At 44.8% G+C, this 24075-nt stretch overlaps 1 protein-coding gene across 3 annotated transcripts in view; it reads left to right on the forward strand.

Moving 5' to 3' along the window:
• fignl2 (fidgetin like 2) overlaps positions 1-20526 on the forward strand; it is a 61694-nt gene extending 41168 nt beyond the window's left edge. For 2 of the 3 annotated variants that reach the window (XM_084069823.1, XM_084069822.1), the window contains exons 2-3: positions 257-401; positions 13556-20526. In XM_084069823.1, the coding sequence (XP_083925949.1) occupies positions 377-401; positions 13556-15585 (2055 nt within the window). In that variant the 5' untranslated portion in view covers positions 257-376 and the 3' untranslated portion in view covers positions 15586-20526. The remainder of the gene's footprint in view (positions 1-256; positions 402-13555) is intronic. The other variant, XR_014601700.1, reaches the window with a different exon arrangement.
• The last annotated feature ends 3549 nt before the right edge of the window (positions 20527-24075 follow it).

A 24075-nucleotide genomic window follows, 5' to 3' on the forward strand; every position in this document is an offset into this window, starting at 1 on the left:
GGTCAGTAATTCTATCATACCCTTTGGGTGAATTCTTGTGTGTGTGTGTGTGTGTGTTTATGTGCTCGTATGTGCGTGCATGTGTGTGTTTAGGTCTGTGTTGCTGTGTGAGCATGTGTGAAAGGGTTAGTTGACATGTGAATGTTTGTCCAGACATTGTGCAGCAGCCTGTAACTGGTTCTCTTCTCTCTCTCTCTCTCTCTCTCTCTCTCTCTCTCTCTCTCTCTCTCTCTCTCTCTCTCTCTCTCTCCCCCAGGGCTGACTATTGTGGTGTCTGTGGGGGCACATGCCAGTGATGGACTACAGCCGGACAGACGCTAACCTTAGCTGGCTATCACGGAACAGCACTCCCCCTAACTAAGACCAGCTCCACAGAATGCTGAGTCCCATTGTCCCCTATAGTGAGTACACTGCACCTTCTGACCACGTGTCACTGTCACAGAGCGTACCACTTGACTTGGGTTTGGACTTTGACAAAATCAATGACTTTCTCCCAAAGTGGGAGTGAACGCTTTGCACTATTTAGTTTGCACACACAAAAAAGAAAGAAAAGTAGAAAAATGGATGGTCACACAGTAAAAAATAAAGATTTTTTTTTGCTGTGTAACTGTGCAAAGAGGTTTGTTGGCTCCTGTATGTCAACGGGACAACCATGCTGGTTTTCTTCTAGCGTCAATTGTGGACAACACTAAAGCCTGTAGACTCTGGCCTTGTCTGAGTGTTTCATCACGAGGCGGAAGAGATGGATAGAGGGAAGGAAGGAAGAGAGGAGGGAGAGGGAGGAGGGGGAAGGCAGGAAGGTTGCAGGGCTGATGGCTTAAGCAGCCTAAACCCTGGGGTTCTGACAGTCTCATGTCACCAACAGCACAACTCCGTCCACCACGTTCGTTGCTTCCAACCTTTTCCTCCTCCCCCCTTCCTTCCCCTCCTCCTTTGCCTCCCTCCTTTTTTGCAGTCTTTCTCTCTCTCTCTCTCTCTTCCTTCAACACCAACCTAATAACTGACGTGTCCAGTTTTAGGTCCCCTTCAACCCCTCCCTCTGTTACAAGGATTCATTTGAGCCCAGTGCTGGGACTCTTCCAACACAGCATTGTTTCCCAGCCAGCATGGGTCTGCCTCCGCTGCCTCGGCCTCAAGAGCGCTCTCTTTATTCCCCCGTCTCTTTAACTCTTCTCAAAGGAGCATTATTGGCATGACAGTTACAAGAAAAGAGGGAGAAATCAAACAGAACGGTCAATTTAAAAAGTATTACTTTAATAATGGATGCTATAAATCTGAGGATATGTTTTTTTGTGTCCCTCATTATCCTAAAATGTACTGCGGGGGCCGTATATAATTTATATGCCTGTCGTGGGTGTGTGTGTGGGAGTGTGAATTCAAACTGGACAAAGCAGCCATGACTAGAGGCATGACCAGATGTTTTAGGTTCTAGAACACTTTGTTTGTGAGTCCTTGGATGAGTCAATAAAGCTGCGCAAATTCTCATCAGACGGTTGGAATTTGGGATTGTTGCCAGTTCACTTAGTACTGTAGTTGACCTCATGTGTTATTTTATAGAGTATTCTCAGAAGTCGTTCTTGGATACATTAATGGCAAAGCTCTTTCAATCATGAAGATATTTTGTTCGTCTCATAGCAACAATAAGAGCAAGTAGCTGCCAGCTAATAAATGATTAGTCAATCAAACATTTTAGACGGAACGTTTATATGCATGACTGTACATTAATTCAGGCACCCTCCTCGATCAAATGCATGCAAGTTAATGCATGTTTTATTGATGGCCACATTATTGTTAATACAACACTGTGTGCCTGAATCTGTAATGCAGGCATGCATCTCAGTCAAGTGTAAAATTATGTCCCCATTGATGTTGGTATTGTTATAAATGCAACATGCATGCGTTCCATGGCGTGTTTCACTGGGAGTTCCATCTGTTCCCTGCACCCTGCTAGTCCAAACTGGCTGACCACTCACTCCCATACATCTGGAGTGGACATGCACATCCAAGAATGTCGCAAACTACTGGAGGAATACTTAGCATGCCTTCAGAGCCTGCACACTGCTGCTCTGTCCATGCAGGACATTTCTTTTTTTCTCCTTATAGCCTTTTGTCTATGATTTACTCCCTTGGTTAGCATGCACAATGATGGTTTTCTTCTGCTGTGGCCTATATGCTTGATGTTTTCCTGTGTATAGTGTGGCTCTGTTCTGTAGTCCTGCAGCAGTGTTGGGAAAGTGTCGGAACAGGCTGCCAGTGTATAGCGTGGTGTAGTATATGTGGACAGAGGGATCGTAGGAACGGACATGGCAGTGTTAGGTACTCAAGGTATTTACTCTCAGACCAGTGACACACAAACACACCCCTGTTCTCCCCCGGCGACACTCGCTCGCTCGCTGTCTCTCCTTACAGTTTGCAGCCATGACTCAAATCTAACGAAGACAGACTTAGCATATGTGCAGGACATGCGAATAGTCTCACCTCCCTGTTGGAATCCTCTTTGCGGGAATGCAGAGCATTCCTGCCCTATCAACGTTGCTTCTGGCTCCTAGTATAGGATTGTGGCCCATTGTGGTGGATGTAGATGTGTTCTCATGCACACACGCATGTGGATGCATCGGCACACACCCACAAACACGCCCACATGCACATTTACGTACACACAAAGACACACACACTTTAACTCTTTTAGACCAAGTCCTACACTATCTTAGATTTCCCATTCAGACAATGCGTCTGTGTGTTCGTCTGTTTTCCTCCTGGACGTGTCCGGCCGTACTCCCGGTCTCTGGCCTGTCCAAGGGACTTCAAGCTGGGGTTAGCAGCTAGGGCCAAACCTGAGGAGTAACCTGAGAGAGATTCCAGGGGCCATGGATACTCCTGGAGGGATTTGGTGCAAAGAATCTGTAATCTGCACTTCAAACGCACTCTTAAATCAGTCCCAGGCCGCCAACCCAGGAGGGCCCTAACTCTTGTTGCTGGTGGGGCCCCTGCTGGTGGAGCGATACCTTTTCTTTTAAAACCAACACACACACACACACACACACACGCACACACGCGCGCAACGCGCACACACACACACACACACACACACACACACACACACACACACACACACACACACACACACACACACACACACACACACACACACACACACACACACACACACACACACACACACACACACACACACACACACACACACACACACACACACACACACACACACACAGCATCTCCGCAGCCCAGATCTGGCAGTTTTTATAGCTCTCCTCTGAGTGACCCCTCTCTCTCTTCTCTTTCACTCTCTCTTTCTCTTTCAGTTTCTCTGTTTGTGTGTGTTTGTGTGTGTGTGCCTCTCTCTCTCTCTCGTTCTCTCTCTCGCTCTATCTCTGAATGAGTTGACTAAGTCATGGGGCTGTTCTCAGAACATAGAATGTAAGAGTGGGTCTCATCGTGGCCCCTGAAGGGGCAGGTTGGAGGGCTGCACCAGCATCTATTCTCTCTACACCAGGCAGAGTGGTGTTAGTGGTGCAATGGAGGGGTCTGTGAGGCCCTTGAGTAAACACAGAGACTGCTGAAGTGTGTGTGTGAATAAGAGCCCGGATCATTAGTGCAGACTGTGAATGGGCTCTAATTAGCCCCCTGTGTGTGTGTGTGTGTGTGTGTGTGTGTGTGTGTGGGGGGGGGGGGGGGGGGGTTGTGTGCGTGCGTTTGCGTGTGCATGTGTGTGTGTCTTCACATACACTGCAAAATCAAAAAAGTCTTAATTCAACTCTTAGAGTGTAAAGATTTACCATTTAGGGTGCATTTTTTAAATCACAGTGTTAAATTAGCACTGAGAATTTGCTGTGTGTAAGACAAAGCGAGTGTGTGTGTGTGTGTGTGTGTGTGTGTGTGCGTGTGTGCGTGCGCGTGTGTGCGTGTGTGTTCATGTGTGTGTGTGTGTGTGCGTGCGTGCGTGCGTGCGTGTGTGTGTCCACAGAGATGGAGGTTAGGGACCCAGAGACCTGTAAGGCTGTTGGCCCATCACTCTCTCTCCACGGGTTCATCAGCTCATTAAGGAAACCTCGGCCCCCCGTTAAGGGCCCAATTAAGAAGCAGGGTGGTGAAGCTCATTTGGATAGCAACCCTCCACTGGATTCCTGAGCCAGCAGAATTCAGAGCCCAACAATGATCCACACCGTTCGCAGCAGCGCAGCTAATTAGTAAATGACCACACTTGAGAAATAACGCGCCTTAATCGCTATGTCATTAGCCATTTGTAACGCAAGGGCGCTCATAAAACGCACAGCTACAAAAGGAACTGTGGCCATAGAATGTATTGAGCTTTGTCTAACGTATGTGTGCGTATGTGTGTGTGTGCGTACTAAAGGCTGATTTATACTTAGTTGCGCGCCGGTGTTGTGCATCGAAAATAGCAAATCTACCATGCCCACAACGTGTTGGGCTGCGACACACTGTGATCTTGTAGATCCGCTATTTTCAGGACCCGACATGGCACGCAGCCAAGTGCAAATCAGGCATAGCGGAAAGCTACAAATCCCCGAGCTGTCCATGTGCTCAGAGGAGCAGAGTGTAAGACACAAGAGCAAGAGGGGCCATGGGATTTGAACGGAAAGCAGGGAATGCAACATGCTCAGTGGGAATGGAAGATTTTGAGGGAGGCGGGGAAGGAGATGAACAGAAAAAAGAAGGATGAAGCTGAAGAGGGGGAGATAGAGCAGAGATCGGGTGAGTGAGACAGATGGAGCGGGTGATTGGTCATCACAGAGCCTTAGGACAGCTGTTCTTTGATATATTAGTGGACACAATGACCTAAAGCCAGCCTGCAGCCAGAGAAAATAGGGACCCTGTTTTTCTTAAAGGGGAGGTGGGGGTGGACGGACTCCTGCCATTTGTGGATGTGCGTTAGTCGGCGGGAGGGGTTGGGTTGGGGGAGTTGTTTCTAAAATTACAAGCATGAAGTGATGCATCTAGCAATTTATTCCGGAGAGTTTCTGGTTTTAGAGAGTGCAGAGACTCCCGAGAGGAGAGTGACATCTCCAAGATGGGGCTTTCTTTTTTCTTCTCTTTTTTTTACTGGGCTATCATTAGCAATTCCAAACACGTTTGTCAATTAATCAATGTTTAACAAATGCCACCAAGTAGTTTGGCTACTGATTCCCTCTGCCCCCATCTGCAAAACAACAACTTTTAACGAAGCACTGAATATTCATTAGATTGTAATATATTGATGGCTTTCCCATTAGAGTTTAATTTTGGCCAATAAACTTTGTTTTCAGTGTTTAATGGTTTTTTAATGAGCAATTTTATGAACTGTGTATTTTAACGGGAGAGGACAATGAGATGTTATCATTCCACTTGCTTGCACAGTACTTCTGCATTACACACATCAATGTATTTTCAGCGCATTGTCATCAAGTAGTGTGAATTTTCATAGAGCCTTATCAGCCGTGCAATTTGGCAAAACAAAACAAATATCTCTACTGTCACAAATGAGAGATGAAACACAACAAAACAAAACAAAACAGAATGAGCAAAACTGATAGAGAAGTACAGAGCTCAAAGAAAGTAAGAGAGAGAGATAGAGACATTTTATGATAGAGCGATGTGGGGGGGGGGGAGTCGGGGGGGACATCCCTCAGTGCCATTGCAGGAGATAGGCTCCTTCCTCCAGGGAGTGGGCCAGTAAGGTCTGTTTGAAAAGAACTGTGTCTGCTGGTGCTCTGGGCAGCAGGTGTGAAAACTCTCCAACAGGGCTCCTGCACTCTTCTGTTATTACATCTTTTTAGGGCCATGAAAGAGGGAGCAGATGACCCAGAGTGGGGGACAGAGTGTGAGTGGGGGGGGATTGTGTTTCTTTTGATTGATAGCAGCCCTGTGACTAATGCATAGATTTATAATAATTTCCCCCAGCAATGCCCAATTATGCATGGCAGATAAATTATGATGCCTGTTGTCCGGCGTTGGCTTCATCCCCCAAGCTAATGGACATTTGGGAAGGGTCTTATGAAATGACCTCACACTTGTCTTAACAGCTTTCTGGCCTTACCCCACCCCATAGGAGAGGATATGTGTGGGTGGGATAATAGCTTATCTCACAAAACATGCCATTATGTAATTAGCCAAACAAAACATTTGCTAATGCACAATCGCAACATTTATTCTGTTCTATACATCAGGAATTAAAAGCATGTATGTTTTGGTATATAACCTATAAAAGGAGCTGGATATTGATTTTGAATGTTTATTTCCAATGAATAGCAAGTGAGGCTCCAGATGAGTGAAGCCTGATTCATACTTTTGTCGCATGATCGGGTCGCGCCGAAAATAGAAGACCAACAAGCTCACAATGTGTCTGGAATGTGACGCATTGTGAGCTTGTAGGTCTAAAGGTCTGCTATTTTCAGTGCGCGACACCGTCGTGCGACAGAGCATAAATTAGGCTTGTGGCTCTGTAGACAATCTTCCCAAACGTCTCATCCTGCCATGCTGTGAAATGTGGTCGGCCTCTCAGATTGGTGTTTTTATGACAGCCCAGGTAGTGTGCAGCAGCAGGATGACCACATCCTAGTGAGAATGCCCTGTTTTATATTAGTGCCATAAATCATAGCGGACTGTAGAACAGAGGACTTAAGGGGCTTCGGGACTCAAAGACAAATCAAGAGATCTCTCTTTGATAACAAAATCTGAGTCTGACTCTGGATACATGTTGCTATTCTCTTTTCAAATTATTCTTTGTTCTAAATAGTTGTTGGGCTTTCTTTGAGTTGTCAGCTTGGTTTATTAGTGTCTGCCACAATCTTCCCTTCTATCTTTCTCCTTCTGGCATTATCCATTGTGTATGCCTCTGTGTTTTGTATCATGACTGGGCTGCATTCCTTCCATCAAGGAGCGTTTTAACATGGCTGAAATGTTTCAATTGGATTCCAGTCATACCAGCTACACCACCCCGAGCAGCATCCTTAAAAGCATTTTTACTCTCTTATATTTCACCTACAGCACTGTAGGTTGTTCATGTATATTCCAAAAATGCATATGTATTTTTGACATTAGAGAGATACATCTTCTCAATATAGATTTTTATTGATTTAAATACCAAAATATATTTTCTCCCATTATGTTTTGCAAAAATACATATGAAACCATATTTATGGTATGGGCTTCTCTGCAACTTTTCTTCAGCTAAACCAGTTTTTTGGAGGTTAAATTCAAGGTTTCATGGTATCTGTGTTTGATGGATTGGCAGCTTGACGTTTTTTAATTGTAGGTCATCGGTTCATTTCAAAACAGGGTAATGATGCAAGTAGCTGGTTTTAGTTACCCTCTGTTTAAGAGTTTTTTGGGGGGGCTAATAGTAATACCTGAGAGCACAACTCAACACATTTCTTAGAATAGAAATAACAAGTTTATTTTTAATAATCTTTGTTGTAGACAGTCAAAGACACATTCCCGTCATGAGCTGTTAATTTTTGCAGTCAATTCCTGCTCTGTTTTAAGATTTGCACTGTGTAATTTTAGAAAGGTGACGAGCACATTAAAGTGTGAAGTAGGTCAGCTAATTGAGCCCCTTACACATCACATCAATATGCCCCTTTGGTTACAAGTGTTTCATAAGAATCCAGCCACAAATATATACACGTTTATAGATCTATAGGTTTTATAAGTGTGGCGCTGGACCAAGAGATGGACGGAGGAAGGGAAGGTGGAAATGGTTTACTGTGGTCGGTAGATGGTGGAGTAGAGCTCAACCCTGAATAGAGCCCTGATTGGATTGATCCACGCCGGCCGCTTTTGTTTACAAGCGGCCTCTCCACAATCGGCACAGTTTAACAGTGCACCATCCCAATAGGCTTGTTGCATCCGTGTCCGTTTTTGTTCCTCAGGGCAGGGAAAACAAATGTGCCAGGAAGGGAGAAGGGGAGAGGATTCCCAGGGGAATTGTGAAACAGCACCGGAGTACTCCAGGCTCTGGGCTTCCTGCCAAGCTCACATTTCAGCTCACCCAGTGCTACCCCTCACAGGAAAACCACAACACGACCTAGAGAACGGCCTGCTCTTCAGGGTGATTTATGCTTGGTTGCACACACGAAAATAGCCGATCTACAAGCTCACAACGCGTCGCACTGAGACGCATTGTGAGCTTGTAGATCTGCTATTTTCGGTGGCCGACACCGGCGCGCAACGAAGTATAACAGGCCTCTAATGCGTGGGTCCGAAGCTGCTGCAGTTTCACTCAGTCAACCCGAGTTGACTGGGCAACTTTCGGAAGTGAGAAATATCCTGACCAGCTGATCGCCAAAACTGGCCAACAGACGTTAACACACTCCCCCCAGGGGGCCTCCCGAAAGCAAAGCCTATTTCTGTTGAGGAGAGCCACTGTCTTCATCACGCTTTCCTACAATAGGATGCAGCTCGCACAGATCCCTCAATAAATCCCAGGCCAGCACAAAAGCTGTCAGTGGACGGCTCCTGAATAGATTAATAAGATTTCCATAATTAGGCAGGCTCCTGACAATAGGATCCTTCAGGCTTTGTCTCAGGGCCAACACGATCGTCCGAGCCGCACACGTCTGCTGGACGGCCATGCACTACAATGGCCTCACAGACAGTAAGGCGGTCAGTAGAGGAACATCTGTCTCTCGTGGGGCCAAGGGAACACACACACACACGCGCAAATAAGAAAATCTCGTGTGCACACATAGTAGTTTTCTTATCAACGCCCCTGCAGACAGCCACGGTCTGTATTTGGTGGTTGATGTTGCAGACCAACCTCCTCACATCTTTGCATAGAAAGTTGATGATCACAGCCAATTTATGTTGCACTTACTGCTAGTTCAACAATACATGAAATATGAAATCATTAAATACTCTCAGCCCCTTAGAGATTGCGTCACAATGCAGAGCTCTCCTTATAATGAGGACAGCAATAAAAGCTTCCAAAATAATTGTCTGAGTGAGGATAGAATCCATTTCATAATGTGCGTCTGTCCTAGACCATTTCTTATTAAATGTGAGCTTTTAACCATAATAATCCTTTGTTGTTATGAATATGGTTTGGTTAATATATTTGGCTGCAATGTCTGAAAGCTGCTGTACTCAGAGTGTGCAGCTAGAAATGTTTTCCTTGCGGAACTGAAAAATGCATTGCAATGTGAGTTAAAGCTATAATATGGTTACACACAACTGGGCAGCAAAACTCATAGATCACTATCATAGTTCTCTACAGAAGAAACATCCGTTCATCAATTTCTCATCTTAACAAAGTAGTCTTTAACCTTGCCCAACACACACACTTATATCATTTTTACTTACTGTAATTTCTTACCGTAAAATCTTGTGTATTATATAATATGCACAGTAATTCACAACATTATAGTGTATATTACAGTATGTAGTATAGCCAAATATTCGTATTGAATCATAATATTACAGTTAAGCTTATTGTTACAACACTACTCACAGTACGGACACATTTTGCGGATTTTCTGATTCTAATCTTAGCTCTCTTACTGTGCCTCAAGTAAATTAATCTGCATGGCAGCTCTGATTTAAGTAGTGGTGTAGATTAGAGCTTGCTCAATTTATTGTGGAGCACTGATGCTCTACAAACTGCAATCCTGCAGAGGGCACGATCTAATTACAAGAAAAGAGCTCAACTGCAGTGCAACCCTGCTATGTACACACAGTAAAATCCGTAGTGTTAATTTAATTCTTGAGAGTGTAAAGATGAACATACACACACGCGCACACATACACACACACACGCACGCACGCACGCACGCACGCACGCACGCACGCACGCACGCACGCACGCACGCACGCACGCACGCACGCACGCACGCACGCACGCACGCACGCACGCACGCACGCACGCACACACACACACACACACACACACACACACACACACACACACACACACACACACACACACACACACACACACACACACACACACACACACACACACACACACACACACACACACACACGCACGCACACACACACACACACACAATTTGTTCACACACACAATTTGTTTGCTCACATAAACACACAAACGGCAATAGGTTTGTGTGAACAAATCTATTGGCTACATAACATCACCGTCGGGTGGAATACCATGCATGTCCAAAAACATATATTATTTAAAAATTGTATAAGATTTTTAAATCTTTAAATGATTTGTAAAACCCGCAGAGACAAAACATGTGGCCAAAAGCTCTGCTTTATGAAGTATATATATATATATATATATATATATATATATATATATATATATATGAGATTTCCATCCAACAGGGATGACACAGAGTTCTGAAATATAAGGCAAATGTTTTTAAAGACTAGTACATACTAGTGTGCTCAGAGGAAATTACTTGATTTCTCTCTCTTGATTTTGCGCAGGAAAGCGGTGACGTGGTCCTTTAGATTTTGGCAGCTGGCCACTGCTGTGATTTGGGGGTTTGGGGCAGTGGACCATTCTGTATTGCTGCTACTCTGATGATGAAGTGGACAGCAGTTAGCCCGCCTCGCAGAGCCCTCTAATGTCCGCCCCAGTCCGCTTAGAGAGGACGGAACGGGAGTGCCTGCTGTCCACTCTATCCCCGCCCTCCCTCCCTCCATCCCTCCCTCCCCGCTGCAGGTTTTATGAGCTCCCCTGGGCTCCCATCCATCTCTGTCACACACAGGCCCCATTATTGGGCCTGCTCACAAACTGGTTGGACTGCAGATGGGAAGGGCCTGCAGGACATATACGGTTTCTGCAGCCTGGACAATGACCCGCGAGTCAAACCACAAAAATATGTGGTCAGCTGGGTGTGGAGAAGAAGCCAATGTCTTCAGTGTGTTCATAAAAAAATAATAAAAAAACAAGTGAGCAGAGTCCTAGAAGAGCGTTGTTGCATTCCCCGTTGTGGTGGGTTTGTGTGTGGGTTAGCCAAAGCTTAGAGATCTACTTGAACTGGTTTGGTCACTGGGAACTTAAGGCAGTGGATTTGAATATGAAGGACATGATAATCCAATGGCCATCTGGTCTGCTGAGTCTCATCTGACAGAATAAATAACAGGCGTAATCTGAAAACACACATGGGGAGGTTTGTAAAGAAAGAGGACAAAGTTTAGGAGAGAGCCACAGTGAGAGTGAAAGCAGAGCAGAATCGGTGGTAGTGGTTATCTAGCTTTGATTTAAATGGCAATAACAGAAGCGGCTCCACACAAACAGACAGAGCTATGAATAATGAATCATCAGGCATCCACTGAAGGCAAGGCAGGCAGACCAGTAATGACGGCTTTTGCTTTATTCCTTTTACCTCTCTGTTTCTGCCTGGAGTGCTGCTCACCTCAGGCTATACTGTGACAGTTCAATAATGCCAAGTTATGCTTGGAATGTCAAGCTAATGCCCCAGCAAGCGGTGGCCCTAGACTTCATGAAATGGCTGATTCTGTAGCCATCATCATTTGATTTAATGTGTAGTGATTTGTATGTATATTGATTTAATCGTACTAGTACAGTACTAGTTATACATGTATAAGCGCCCACTCGAACAGTGTGAATTTGTTGACCTTTTTTGGAAAAAAGTGCAGATATCTAACATGTAATCTAATGTATAACAGTGTCACACAATATGGATTCCGAAAAATTTTGGTTAAAAGCTTCACTAGGGAAGAAAAAAAATCTTTTTGATTATCGTCTGAACCGGGATGAAAAACATATCAATTCAAAACTCTGTTTCCATTGCACTCCTCCATGGAACTCTTTTCTGTACACTGTGTGTGTGTGTGTGTGTGTGTGTGTGTGTGTGTGTGTGTGTGTGTGTGTGTGTGTGTGTGTGTGTGTGTGTGTGTGTGTGTGTGTGTGTGTGTGTGTGTGTGTGCGTGCGTGCGTGCGTGCGTGCGTGCGTGCGCTCCGTGTGGACCGGCCATGATCAATCAGACCTCAGCCAGTGGTGGAGTCAGCCAGGGGAACAGGCATTCCACTCTCCCAATGTTCCATGGGAGACCATGCTGATGAATAGCACACTATGCTGCAATTCCCATCCCAACCCCACCCCCCTTTCTCTTTCCACTCTCTCCATACCACTGTCCACACACACACACACACACACACACACACACACACACACACACACACACACACACACACACACACACACACACAACACACACACACACTCTTCCCCTCGCCGCCACCCCCCCCTGTCCCGCCCTCCCTCTGTCCAGCCGGACAGGAGGAGCTGGGCCTTTTTGGAGCTCTGGTGTGCGGTGGGCGGGTGGGTGGTGGTTGGGGAGGGGGGCAGGCATTCAGAGCAACATGCAGGGAGAGATAACAATAGGTCCTCTGGGAGACCTGCAGATGCTAGTGGTGCAGGGGATAGTGGGGCCTTATCACAACTCTCCAACACAAGCTGGGAAACTACAAGACAACACACGCAATCTCCAATCTCTCTCTTTCTCTTTCTTTCCGTCTCCCTCCCTCTCACTCATTGGGTAATTCTAGCTCCTTCTGCTACCAGGCATGACGGTAACACTAAAACACAATCTTTTCCAAACATGTGAAAGCCTCTTTTCTTCTGACTGGCTGTGAGAAGAGGTGGGGCATGCGATCATGTTGTCACACCACAAAATCATCAGTGACGGTGTAAAAATGGACCCAAATGGAGTCTTACAGGTTTATTCACTGCGTGCGCACTTGACACAATTCCACCGACGAATACACACTAGTGTGAAAACATGTATGATGAGCCCTTGCCAATTTTATCCCATTTCCAGCATCTAAATCACTTAAAGGAGACACACCATGAATTTAAAAAATATATTTGATATTTAATATCATATGGTGTATGTCCCTCAAACCATTTTCAAAAGGTTTGAGCCTAAATCAACACTCAGATATACTCATCCCAAGTCAATTCTCTCAGGCTTATAAAGCACTTTCAGCTGCAATACCAAAATGTCCTGTTGGGCAGAGGGGTGCTACTGAGCAATTCTCTCTGTCAAAATACATGGGCAGAAAGTTTCGTGATGTAAGCAAACATGCCATTTCTGAGATGGCCTGTTCAGACACGCCCATTCTGAAAATCTCTGAAATGAGAATGAATGACTGAATGTTAAAAAAATATATTTTTTGGGGTACAAGAGACAAAAAAAAACAAAAACAAAAAGTGAAATTCGTGGTGTGTCTCCTTTAAAGGGATATTTCACTTTCAAACATGTCATTTTAATGTCTAATCAGGCTTTTGTGAGCACCCCAGACCGTTTTTAAGTTGTTTGATTCAGTATTTAGACATTTGATATAAATGTTATCTGACACACCCTCTTCCTATACAAACCCATTGTAACTTCAAACTCCATTTTAACCATGTTAGATTAATTGAAAACACCTGTCCTGGTTCTGGTGACTGATATTGTCCTTCTAATGCGTGTGAGGAGATTTTTTTCAATTACTCTTTTCATTTATTTTTTATAATTTTTTGTGAAAATGAAAAAAAATAATCATAAAAGAAAACATTTAATAAATGACCTGTCTCCCCTGTGTTTCTGTCTCCAGGCCTTTATAAGATGCACTGGAATCCGGAGCATGCCCAGTCCCTCAGCCAGTGGCCTGAGCAGCACCTGGACGTGTCCTCGACCACCTCTTCTCCGGCCCACAAGTCGGAGCTCTACGCTGGCCGCAACCGCGGCTCCAACAGCTACGCCTGGGCAAATGACGACATCTCCGCCCTCACAGCCTCCAACCTCCTGAAGCGCTATGCTGAGAAGTACGCTGGCGTGCTGGACTCGCCGTACGACCGGCCGCCCACCGTGGGCGCCTACCCTGAACCGGGGCCCTTCGGGGGCCTCAATGGCCAAAAGACCGAGCTGGATCCCTGGCCGCTGACTCACAGCACTGATGGCTCCTATCCCTTGGGGACCCCTGGGGGCCATGATAGCCTCTCGGGCTCCAAGGCTATTGTGGCCACGTCGGCAGGCCCTCCGGGGGCCAGCAGTGTGTCGGTGGTAAACAGCAACCTCTCAGACTCTGGCTACAGTGGCAGCAGCTCCTGCAGTGGATCACACTCCGGCGACTATCCCCCAACCTACAATGGCACCTACCTCTCCTCAGGGTACTGTCCCCAGCCCCCTGCAGCACTTCCCCCTGCCTCCCTCCACACTCTCCAGCCCACCCCGACCCTGGTGTCCAGCTACAGCCCTACCACACCTGTCTACAACTACCCCCCCAGCACCTACCCCCTCCAAACCAGCCTTGCCCCTAGCTATAGCCACCCAACAGCAGCTTATCTTCCCTCTGGCCTGGCAGCCCCGACTCCCCTGCCCTCAAGACCTACGGTGGTGGGAGGAAGTTACAGCTACCAGACGGCCAACCTTGGCACCGAATCCGGAGGGACATTAAAGAGAAAAGCATTTGAGATGAGTCTTGAGGAGGATGAGGGAGGGGACGGCTCTCGCTACAGGAAGTATGGCTATGACTCCATGAAGGCTGGGGGAGACTCACCCTACAGTGTGAATGATAAAGGAGAGTGCCGGGGAAACGGTTTTAGCACAAGCGGCGCAGATCCTCAGAACTTCAAGTCCAGTAAGGCCTCCTCTCAACCCCTGGTGTCTCCTCAGTATGGGGTGGCAGGAGAGTACAGCCCCCCTGCGGGCCTGACGGGGGAGAATGGATCAGGGAAGCAGGGATTCTCCCAACAACAGCAGCACCGCTCCCAGGCCCACAAACGATGTGGCCAGACTGGGGAGACCGTGAAGAGCCCAGATCCCAGACTCCTGGACTTTGTCAATGGGGACCTGTTGGACTGCAGCCCAGCTCTGGGGTGGGGGGAGCTGGCTGGACTCACCCATGTCAAGGCAGCACTGGAGGAGGACCTGCTGTGGCCCGTATTGAGGCCCAGCCCAGCAGTTCGGCCACCCAGAACCGTCCTGCTGTTTGGCCCCCGGGGAGGAGGTAAGACCACACTGGCTCGTTCGTTGGCTTCACAGCTGGGGGCTTCCTTCTACCGGCTCAGTGGGGCCATGCTGGCCTCAAAAGGGAAGGGAGAGGCAGAGCAGGTCCTGGGGGCTCTGTTGCAAGTGGCAGGGGCCCGGCAGCCCTCGGTGGTGCTGCTCAGCCAGCTGGAGGCTATGGAAGAGGAAGGCCTGAGGCAGACACTTCTGGCCACCCTAGAGAAGGCCCAGGCAGGGCCGGTCATCCTGGTATGCGCGACGGGCAGGCCTGACCTGCTGCAGGACGCGGTACATCGCAGCTTCGCCAAGCGCTACCATGTTGGCCTGCCAGATGTGGCCATGCGCAGACAAGTGCTGCTGCAGGCGCTGGCACCCCAAGGGTGGAGCATGAGCGAAAGGGAGCTGAACGCTGTGTTGCAGCGCAGTGAGGGCTTCTCTGTGTGGGAGCTGTTGCAGCTCAGTCAGCAGGCTCTTTCCTCTGCCTCATCCTCTGCAGGGGCCATGCATGGCCTGCCCACACCCTCCACACCCCCTGCCTTCACAGACTTTGAGAACGCCTTCTGCAAGGTGCGTCCACATGCCACCTCAAAAGAACTGGACACTTGTATAGAGTGGAGCAAGGTGTATAGCCACTGAGGCAGCTGCCGGTCACTGTACTGGGACTGCCCGATGACCCTGTTTTTGCTTTGACATGACAAGCCTTGGGAATGTTTTGTTGTTGTTTTGTAATTACCTATTATGCAGCTTTTGCTGTTTTTGTGCTGTTTTTGCTTTTGCTAATGAATATAAACAATATTTTATTTTTTCCCAAAGAGAGAGAAAGAGAGAGAAAAAAAAGATGATTAGGCCTTGTTGAGTTGGGCAGTGTGTTAAATGTTTGGCCAATGGGAAAACTAGACCATTATTTGGGTGCTTTCAGCGATCCTGATTAGCCTTGGTCCAGGACACAATCAGTTATTTGTTGCTAGGTGACGTGGTCCAAGATTATGGATAATCAGGGTTTGGGAAATCCCCCCTTTGACTGCTACTCTCAGGATCCTATTTATTGCCAATCCACTACTGGTATCCTAGTTTGATTTGGCCATCTTTATTGTCACTGATCATATAAAGGGCTTGGAGCAACAAAATGTAAATTTATTTTGACCAAATACATGTATAATCAGCAACAGGCTGGCATTCACCGGGTATGGTCTAGTAGACATAATCCTCATAGCTTCTCACCAAATCATAGAAGTTAGTGTATATTCAGTTGTCATTGTACTGGAAAAAACAAAACAACAAATGACTTGTTTTACATTAAATTTACATTGGGAAAAAAAGTCTTTATTTGGACACGTAAACAAGAAAACAAAACATAAAATTCAGTCCTCCACAAAGTAAAAACCCCTTCCTCTCCGCTTTCAAGCGATGCTGAATCTGGTCTCGTCTCCCCGACCAGGAAGGAATTGCTTTCTGCATTACGACTCACTTTCACTGATCGGGTGATGTCCTTTACAGAGCGTCTATTAAGGTGAACATTAGCCCGGCTCTTTCGTTCGTTTTTGAAGTTGATAAATGAACTGGTCATCATTATTCCTGTTGACAGAGCCCAACATAGTTTCAGTGATGTGGTGACACTGAGGGGTCTTTACCATAGGGAAGCGTGCTGTCCCCGGGGTCACAACACAAACTTGTCGCCTGACTTCATGAACGATAAGGTGGCGGGGAACTGCTGATTAGCGAACATGGAAGTGTTTGTGAAAGCATCATCATAGTCTTCTTTGGGCATGGCCTTCAGAAGCTTAAAAACCTGCTCTATTCCCTTCAAGATTCCAACTCCGGCAGTTATCTTTAGCGGATGAACTTTGGTGTCATCCGCCATAATCATCTTGCCCTCCAAAATGTATGTGCTCAACAAGACATAGAATGTCTTGAGCACAGTTTCAGAAACCCTCTTCACAATGACACTACTATGCCAACGTAGTTTGTTGTTCTTACGGATTCTATCAACATGCAGGGTTAGATTTCAGCATCCACTTTGTCAAATAAATACTCGTGACCTTGCCCTGTTGGTGTGTGTTTTCAGAGGGCTTTATTGGCCATTTAAACACATCCTCACGTATCCTTCTCAAAGAGATGCTTAGTGGTGAATTGAGAAGAATTGAGTCTACCACAAAAGGCTGGACTTCCCCTCAAGGGTCACCTGCTCCTTCCAAACTGGACTCACTGACGGGATCAGCACTTCCTCAACTGTGGAGGTTGACCTGTCCTGTGGCTCTCCTCTCCGATGGAGCGTTATTGTGCCGCATCCATTCTCATTATAAACAGTGGAGGTCGGCTTTTCCATTTGAGCAGCATCCTTGTCTTCTCCTCCCACTGCCAACATTTTTGAATTCCTGATCTCTCTTCAGGGAAACACTTGGGATTTAAGCTTTGAAAACACCTTGGCAGGAGAGTTATGTTGTGTCGTCCTGTCGCATGAATGTTGTGCTTTTGAGGGAAGGCAGTGAGGGCAGGACTGGGTGGTACTTGTAAATTAACGACCCATCTTCATACACCTAATTTGGAGAGGCCATTGGATCTCCATTTACATTGTGGGTGAAGCTGCCTGAAGTCCGGTGTGATTGTTCGGCAGATGTTCAAAGTTCTAGAGTCTTTGTTGTGTCTCCACGGAGGGAACATGGCAACGTTAATAAGAGTGGCAGATATGACAAGAAACCTTGATGTTGCACTCTGTAGTTACTTTCTTCCTTTACACCTTCACTAGAAAAGAGTCCATGTTCGCCTGAACCACGAGACCTTATGAACGCATCTCACCAAAGCATCCTGAATCTTTGTTTGCACTGGATTTTTAGGGGCCCGCTCACACCTGAACGACAGGCTGTGTGTCGGAAACGCGGGGGGAGACGCCGGCCCATTTTATCATGACATTCATTTAAATCTCGTCTTGAGGGTGTTCTCTGTCAAAACACGCATCTCCTCTTTTCCATGGCTGAAAATGTCATATATTTGCCACTGCCCAAGAATTAACTGTTCTGGGTTCACCTTGTATTTCTACTGTACTGCACACTGTTTCTGGTTAAAGTACTTTATGTATCTAAATAATCTACTAATGGTACTATACTCACACACAAAACGGTACTATGCACACGAAAGATGACAGTATTATTTTGTGTTACTGTGCATAATCTCCACCAAAGTTTCTTTTTTTGTTGTCTATCTCACATTCCTCATTGAGTGCAGTTTTCCTGAGAACTCCCAAATAGCCTACAGCCCTTACCCACCCACACAACAGGCTTCTCCAACAGTATGTCTGCTTTCTCTTTCACTTACTACTTTTAATTTTTTAGTATGTAGTCTTGTTTGAATTGCTCAGGAAGAATTTCTTTACCTCAGAAATAAGAAATAAAGAATGTATGTAATCCTAGGGTCTTAGTAGAGCGGTGCCGAGTGAGACGGAAGCATGATTTATACTTCGTTGTATGCTGGAGTCGCATGCCGAAAATAGGCAGTCTACAAGCTCACAACGCGTCGCTTCTTTATGCGTTGTGAGCTTGTACATCAGCTATTTCAGCACTCGACAAGGTCGTACGACCGAGTATAAATTAAGCAGGAGAGTGGCAGGAGAGACCTGACACAGTCTTGTAATACCCACTGCAGCTGTGCTTTTACCTCGGGAGAGAAACTTGAAAATGCTACAAAGAGTAACATTGAATGTAATTCAGGTATTTCAAAGGATATTTGATGCCATAAATCCATGTTTTTATTATATATGAATATATAAATATGTTTTTTCTTTTCTTTTCTTTTCTCCTTTATTTTTTATGTAGATTTTTGGTGGAGTGATGGATGTCTTCATGAAATGTTATGTAGAGTACAGAAAAAAAAAATCCCCCCCTTCTTTGTTGGACAAACTGCTGATGCGTCTCCATCGTATCACGTGTTTACATACTGCCATACATGCATGTGTTCATATTTTCACAGCTGCGAAATTGTCATTTTAAAATGTAAATAAAATACACAAAATCACCCATATGCACACGGTCACACTTGACACCAGAGCACAAAATAAATATTTAGATAGACTTAAAGTAAAAAATAAATGAAAAAGTTACATAAATAAATAAATACATAAGAATGGAACAGTGAGTCATTATACTGTGTTTCTCCCAGCAAAGTTATTTAATATAGTATCAAAATCAGTTTAACCATGTTAAACCCAATGTTATGCTTTGGCTATTTGAAAATAGCCAATCTACAAGCTCAACGTATCATGAGCATATAGTGCTGCTTTTTTTTTCATGAAAGATTTTGGTATTTTAAACATTTTAACAATACAAATATTCTCGTATGGGGGTCATTTCCTGGCACAAACTCTTTTCACATGGAAGTCCGCAGACAAATGCATATCAATTTGGGGGTCCTTGACATGAGAATGTTTGAGAACCACTGATGTAATCATACATTTCAAACACTGATTGCTACTAATGCGTCCATATTGCAGATAAACCCAACATGTCGACAATCCAGAGAAAACCCTCTTTTCCGGACAATTTTAACAAGCTGGAAAAACGTGGTCATTCCACTGCAGGTATATTGAGGTCATGCTTATTTGACTGTTGCCATGGTCCCGAGGAGGTACACAAAGAGTGATGTAATATTTCCCTCTCGCCTCCCCCATGTTTCTTTTCCCTCCTCTTCCCTCTTTGTGTACCCCAGTCGGTCTCATTAGATTGGATTGGCCCCAGCCCCTAGCCCCGGCAGCCATGTGGTCCGTTCGTCCTCCCCAACACACCCAACCCCCCCACACCCACCCCTTCCCTGTACTCAGTCCTCCCGGAGTGGCCAAGGTCTTGATTGATGTCCGGCAACCTTATATCACCAATCAGCCTTCCCCTCTACAGCTGGTGGCTTCAGTCATGCCATAAAGCCAGATCAATCAGAGTGACCCCCGCTGTGCATATTGATCACTGTCTAAGAAACTGAACACATAATACAAATTACAGGACAACCCCCACCTCCCAAGCCTCAAGCAGCCACTCATAAGATAAGGTTCATATCATTGCTATCAGGGAGAAACCTCGTATCACCATATTTCTACTTTTACATTTTTTCCCCCCCGTGAATTAATGCCCTACTTCGTGTCGTTCAAAAGTAGTGAAAATAGCCGAACTGCGAGCCTGTAGATCTGCTATTTTAGCTATTTTTGAAACATTTTTAAAGTGAAAGTGAAATATCTATCTGTGGGTTTTAGAATTATGAAAAGTATTAGCAAGAGACTAAATCATTTAATCCATTAGAACACCCGAGGGCGACAGTTATAGTGCATTATTCACACGTAATTCAGATGTTCATATAACATACAAACATTATTGGTCAGTGTTATCAAAAACAAAACAGTTTGTCCAACAAAATGGGCTTTCGTTAGCTCTTTTGATCTCTTATCACGGTAATTTTGTTCTTGGTTCTTGTACATTTTCTGTAACCATTTCTACCTCATTTTTGCGACATATTGTACATGAAAATATTTATTTCATGTCTTTTTTGATGTCTGTTAAAAAAAAAGATAATGTTCTTGAACTGTAATGGTCTACCTCAGAAAAGACTGTATTTTAAGAGATGACACAATATTAAACAGAATATGTCAATACTGGACTGTGGCTATTTAATTGTTTTTAATGCCATCATCATTTAAGGGACCGCAATTGGCCAGAGTGCAGAAGTGACATCCTGGAGGTGCTTACATCACGTCACCCTACCCTTACCCTAGCGTGACCTTAATGTTAAGGTCAACTAAGTCACTTAAACTAATTACCAAATCATTTAAAGTATCAACACACTAATGAACTTTTTGTTTGTTGTAACATGTGCATGGAATGATGTCACAGAACAACCTACACAGTAAAATCCAAACCAAACCAAATGGACATTTTGTACACTCAGAGTTACAAATGGATGAAAGGAACACTGAGGAACACTGAGTCGGCATCAGTGTGGGGAAAACAACTATTAATCACATAGTTGTATGCTGAGTATTTAATTTATTTCAACACTAAACATCAACAACTGTATTATTGCAGTCTTTATTGCAGAGTGTGTGTGTGTGTGTGTGTGTGCGTGTGTGCGTGTGTGCGTGCGTGCGTGCGTGCGTGCGTGCGTGCGTGCGTGCGTGTGTGCGTGTGTGTGTGTGTGTGTGTGTGTGTGTGTGTGTGTGTGTGTGTGTGTGTTGTTTTTATGTGTGCGTGCGTGATAGAGGTGCAGCCAAGAGAAAGACAGATAGAGTGCAAGTGAATGTATTGTACAGTGTGTGTTTGTGGCTAGGTCCAGAACAGCAACAGAGGCAATGTGCTAGCACACCCCTGAGGCCCCGAGCTCAGCACAGGAGCACAGAGGTCCTTCATCCCTGTCAGTGTCTGTAAACAACAGCCTGTCCCAGCGGCCTGCCCCTACGCTATTCCTGGGCTTTCCTGACATCCTTCAAAATCTCAAAACTAACCAAGAGTACAAGTAAATCAGACAAACTCTGGACAAAGTGGTGAAAGTTTAGTAGAACCCTGAAATAGGATCCTGTCCCTCCTCTGTTATGAATAGCAGTGTCAAAGCCGAGTTTGAAACATCTGTGACTGAATCCCAGTAGAACAGTGGTGGTGCCGCTGATGACAGAGTAATTAATTGTCTAATAATGATGCATAGCTCTGTTATGCCCACAACCTTGTGCAGCGGCTGCCCTTCATCGTTTGATGAAGGATAATTGTTCCTGCAGCTGTTTGAAAATTCTTTTCTATATTTTACTGTCATAAACACAACAACATAACGTGTAGAACAGCTTAACCTTGGAAAGGCGGAGTGAGCTGCCAATGCAGCCGACAACTCCAGAACTTTAACATGGACCTATTCCACAGTTTACCTTCAGGTTTTCACACACTGTAGATGTGGCAGTATTTTACACATGAAAGTGACTCTGTATGGGTGCATTAGTTGACTTTATAATTGTACATTCTATATGGACTAGGACAACTGGCAGAAGGAGACTCGCTCACTGCATAAAAATTAAGGAAAACTCACTTAGACAGACTTTAAGAAAATATATTTTCTTTATTTGATATAATGCTCATCTTGTGCTCGGTGCTCATAGTGATTTAAAAAGCAAACGTTTCAGTCCTCCTAGGACCTTCGTCAGTGCTGTAAGGGTGGCACACAGACAAATACACTGCTTTTATAGGGTACTGGATCACCTCAGCTCAGGTGCTGAGGAGCACTACTCAGGGTCATTACCATGGTTATATGGACTAGGAGAGAATATTATGTCACATCATATACTATACTATGTCATCAGAAAAATGCCATATACATTACATGATACCCCAAATACTAATATAATAATAATATATTGTGAAGGTCAGCAGAACAACAACCAAAACTGTCAGACCGTTAAATAGGGACATCACACTTCTCTTACATCTCTTAAAGGAGAATAAACGTGTTAACAATTTGAGTGTGTGTTTTATCTCTGTTTACCCACTACACACCCAAAGTCACACGTCTGACGCAGGTCCTGTCCAAACCTTTTTGGGGCCAGTGTCCCCTATCCAGTTAAAATGTAACTGAGAAAACATCTAATTGATTTCCAACTATCAGATTTTACATACGTCTTACATACAGTATGTCTGAGTCCATGTGCTCAGGAATGTGTCAAAAACAAAAAAAATCTCCATGAATTCAAGGCTTCCTGGAGTGTGTAAGTGATAGAAAATAGGTAGTTTTAGGGTTAACTATTCTTTTAAGTGTCTTGTTCAGGGACACTTTGACACATTGTTGAGGCTTGGGATCAAACTTGGAGTGTGTGGCTTGTCAGGCAGGCTCTCTAACCATTCAGCGCCTATGGCCACATCATCAGCAAAGATTATAAGGCAGTACTACTCTGTAACATTAAAGGGGTTTCAGGGGAAACCAGCAAAATGAGGAATAATATAATAAAAGACTGTCTTGCTAATAAAGCGTCATGTCTCACATTTTTTACAATGTATTTGATATTACCTTTATATTATTTAATACATTATGCATTTCATCATCATATATATTGTCCAGCAACCTTTATGATAAAGGCGAAAAAAGATAGTAAAGCCATGGGAGCCAGATTGCTCAGATGCCAAGGTTCCTGTGCGGGGATTCGATCCCATGATCTTGTGGCCTGAAGTCAAGAGCTCTTCTGGCTGAGCTATGGATAGAACAGCCGCATAATAAGCAGAAGTCACAGTTTCAACTCCCACCCTCGCCAGGGTCAAACACTTTATAGTTGAAATCCGAACATTATGTAGATGAATGAACGGGTCAAAAATGGAGAAAGTGCAAACACCAGGTTGAAGTTCATCCATGACGGTCATGACAGATCCAGACTGCACCCCCACCTGGGAAAAAAATCTCCTGTTATCGAAGGTCTGAGGTTGGCAGGTATGGGCTTTTGTGTCATTACCCAATTTGCTTTCAAAACCCAACATGTGTGGTGGCTCACTGGGGTAAGAGCTGGTCTGGGTATCAAGAGATCACAGGTTTGATTCCCAATAGTTTCAAGTTATCCATGATATTTAAAGAACCTTGACAAATTTTGAATTCATTTTATTAAGTTTTAAATACAAATATTTCTTATGGGAGCCCTTAGGCACTACATTTCAGATTGGGGTATGCGGCCAAATTCATATCATTTTTTTTCAAGATCAACACTCACCCTCGCCAGAGTCAAAAACTTTATATTTGAAATCCGAACGTTTATGTAGATGAACGGGTCAAAAATGGAGAAATCGCAAACACCAGGTTGAAGTAAATCCATGACGGTCATGACAGATCCAGAGACTAGCGGTTTGCACCAACAGTTCGACGCTTATCCTCCCTTCACCCTCCCCTCATTCTCTCCTTGTCCTATCTTTATCCTCTCTTCTCACGCTGTCCATTCTACACGTATTCTACACTACTCTAAATGTGCAAACATTGTTTTATGATTAATATTTTCCAAAAATCTAAAATGAATACCATTTATTTTAAACAGCCCTTGCCTGCTGTACCTGGTAATGGAAGCATTTCACATAATGATAAATATAAATTAAAATGTCTTTGGTGTCTTACTGGATATTTAGATATAAGTTAGTTAAA

Source organism: Gymnoscopelus microlampas (assembly GCF_963454915.1).
Source record: "Gymnoscopelus microlampas genome assembly, chromosome: 10".
NCBI lineage: Eukaryota > Metazoa > Chordata > Actinopteri > Myctophiformes > Myctophidae > Gymnoscopelus > Gymnoscopelus microlampas.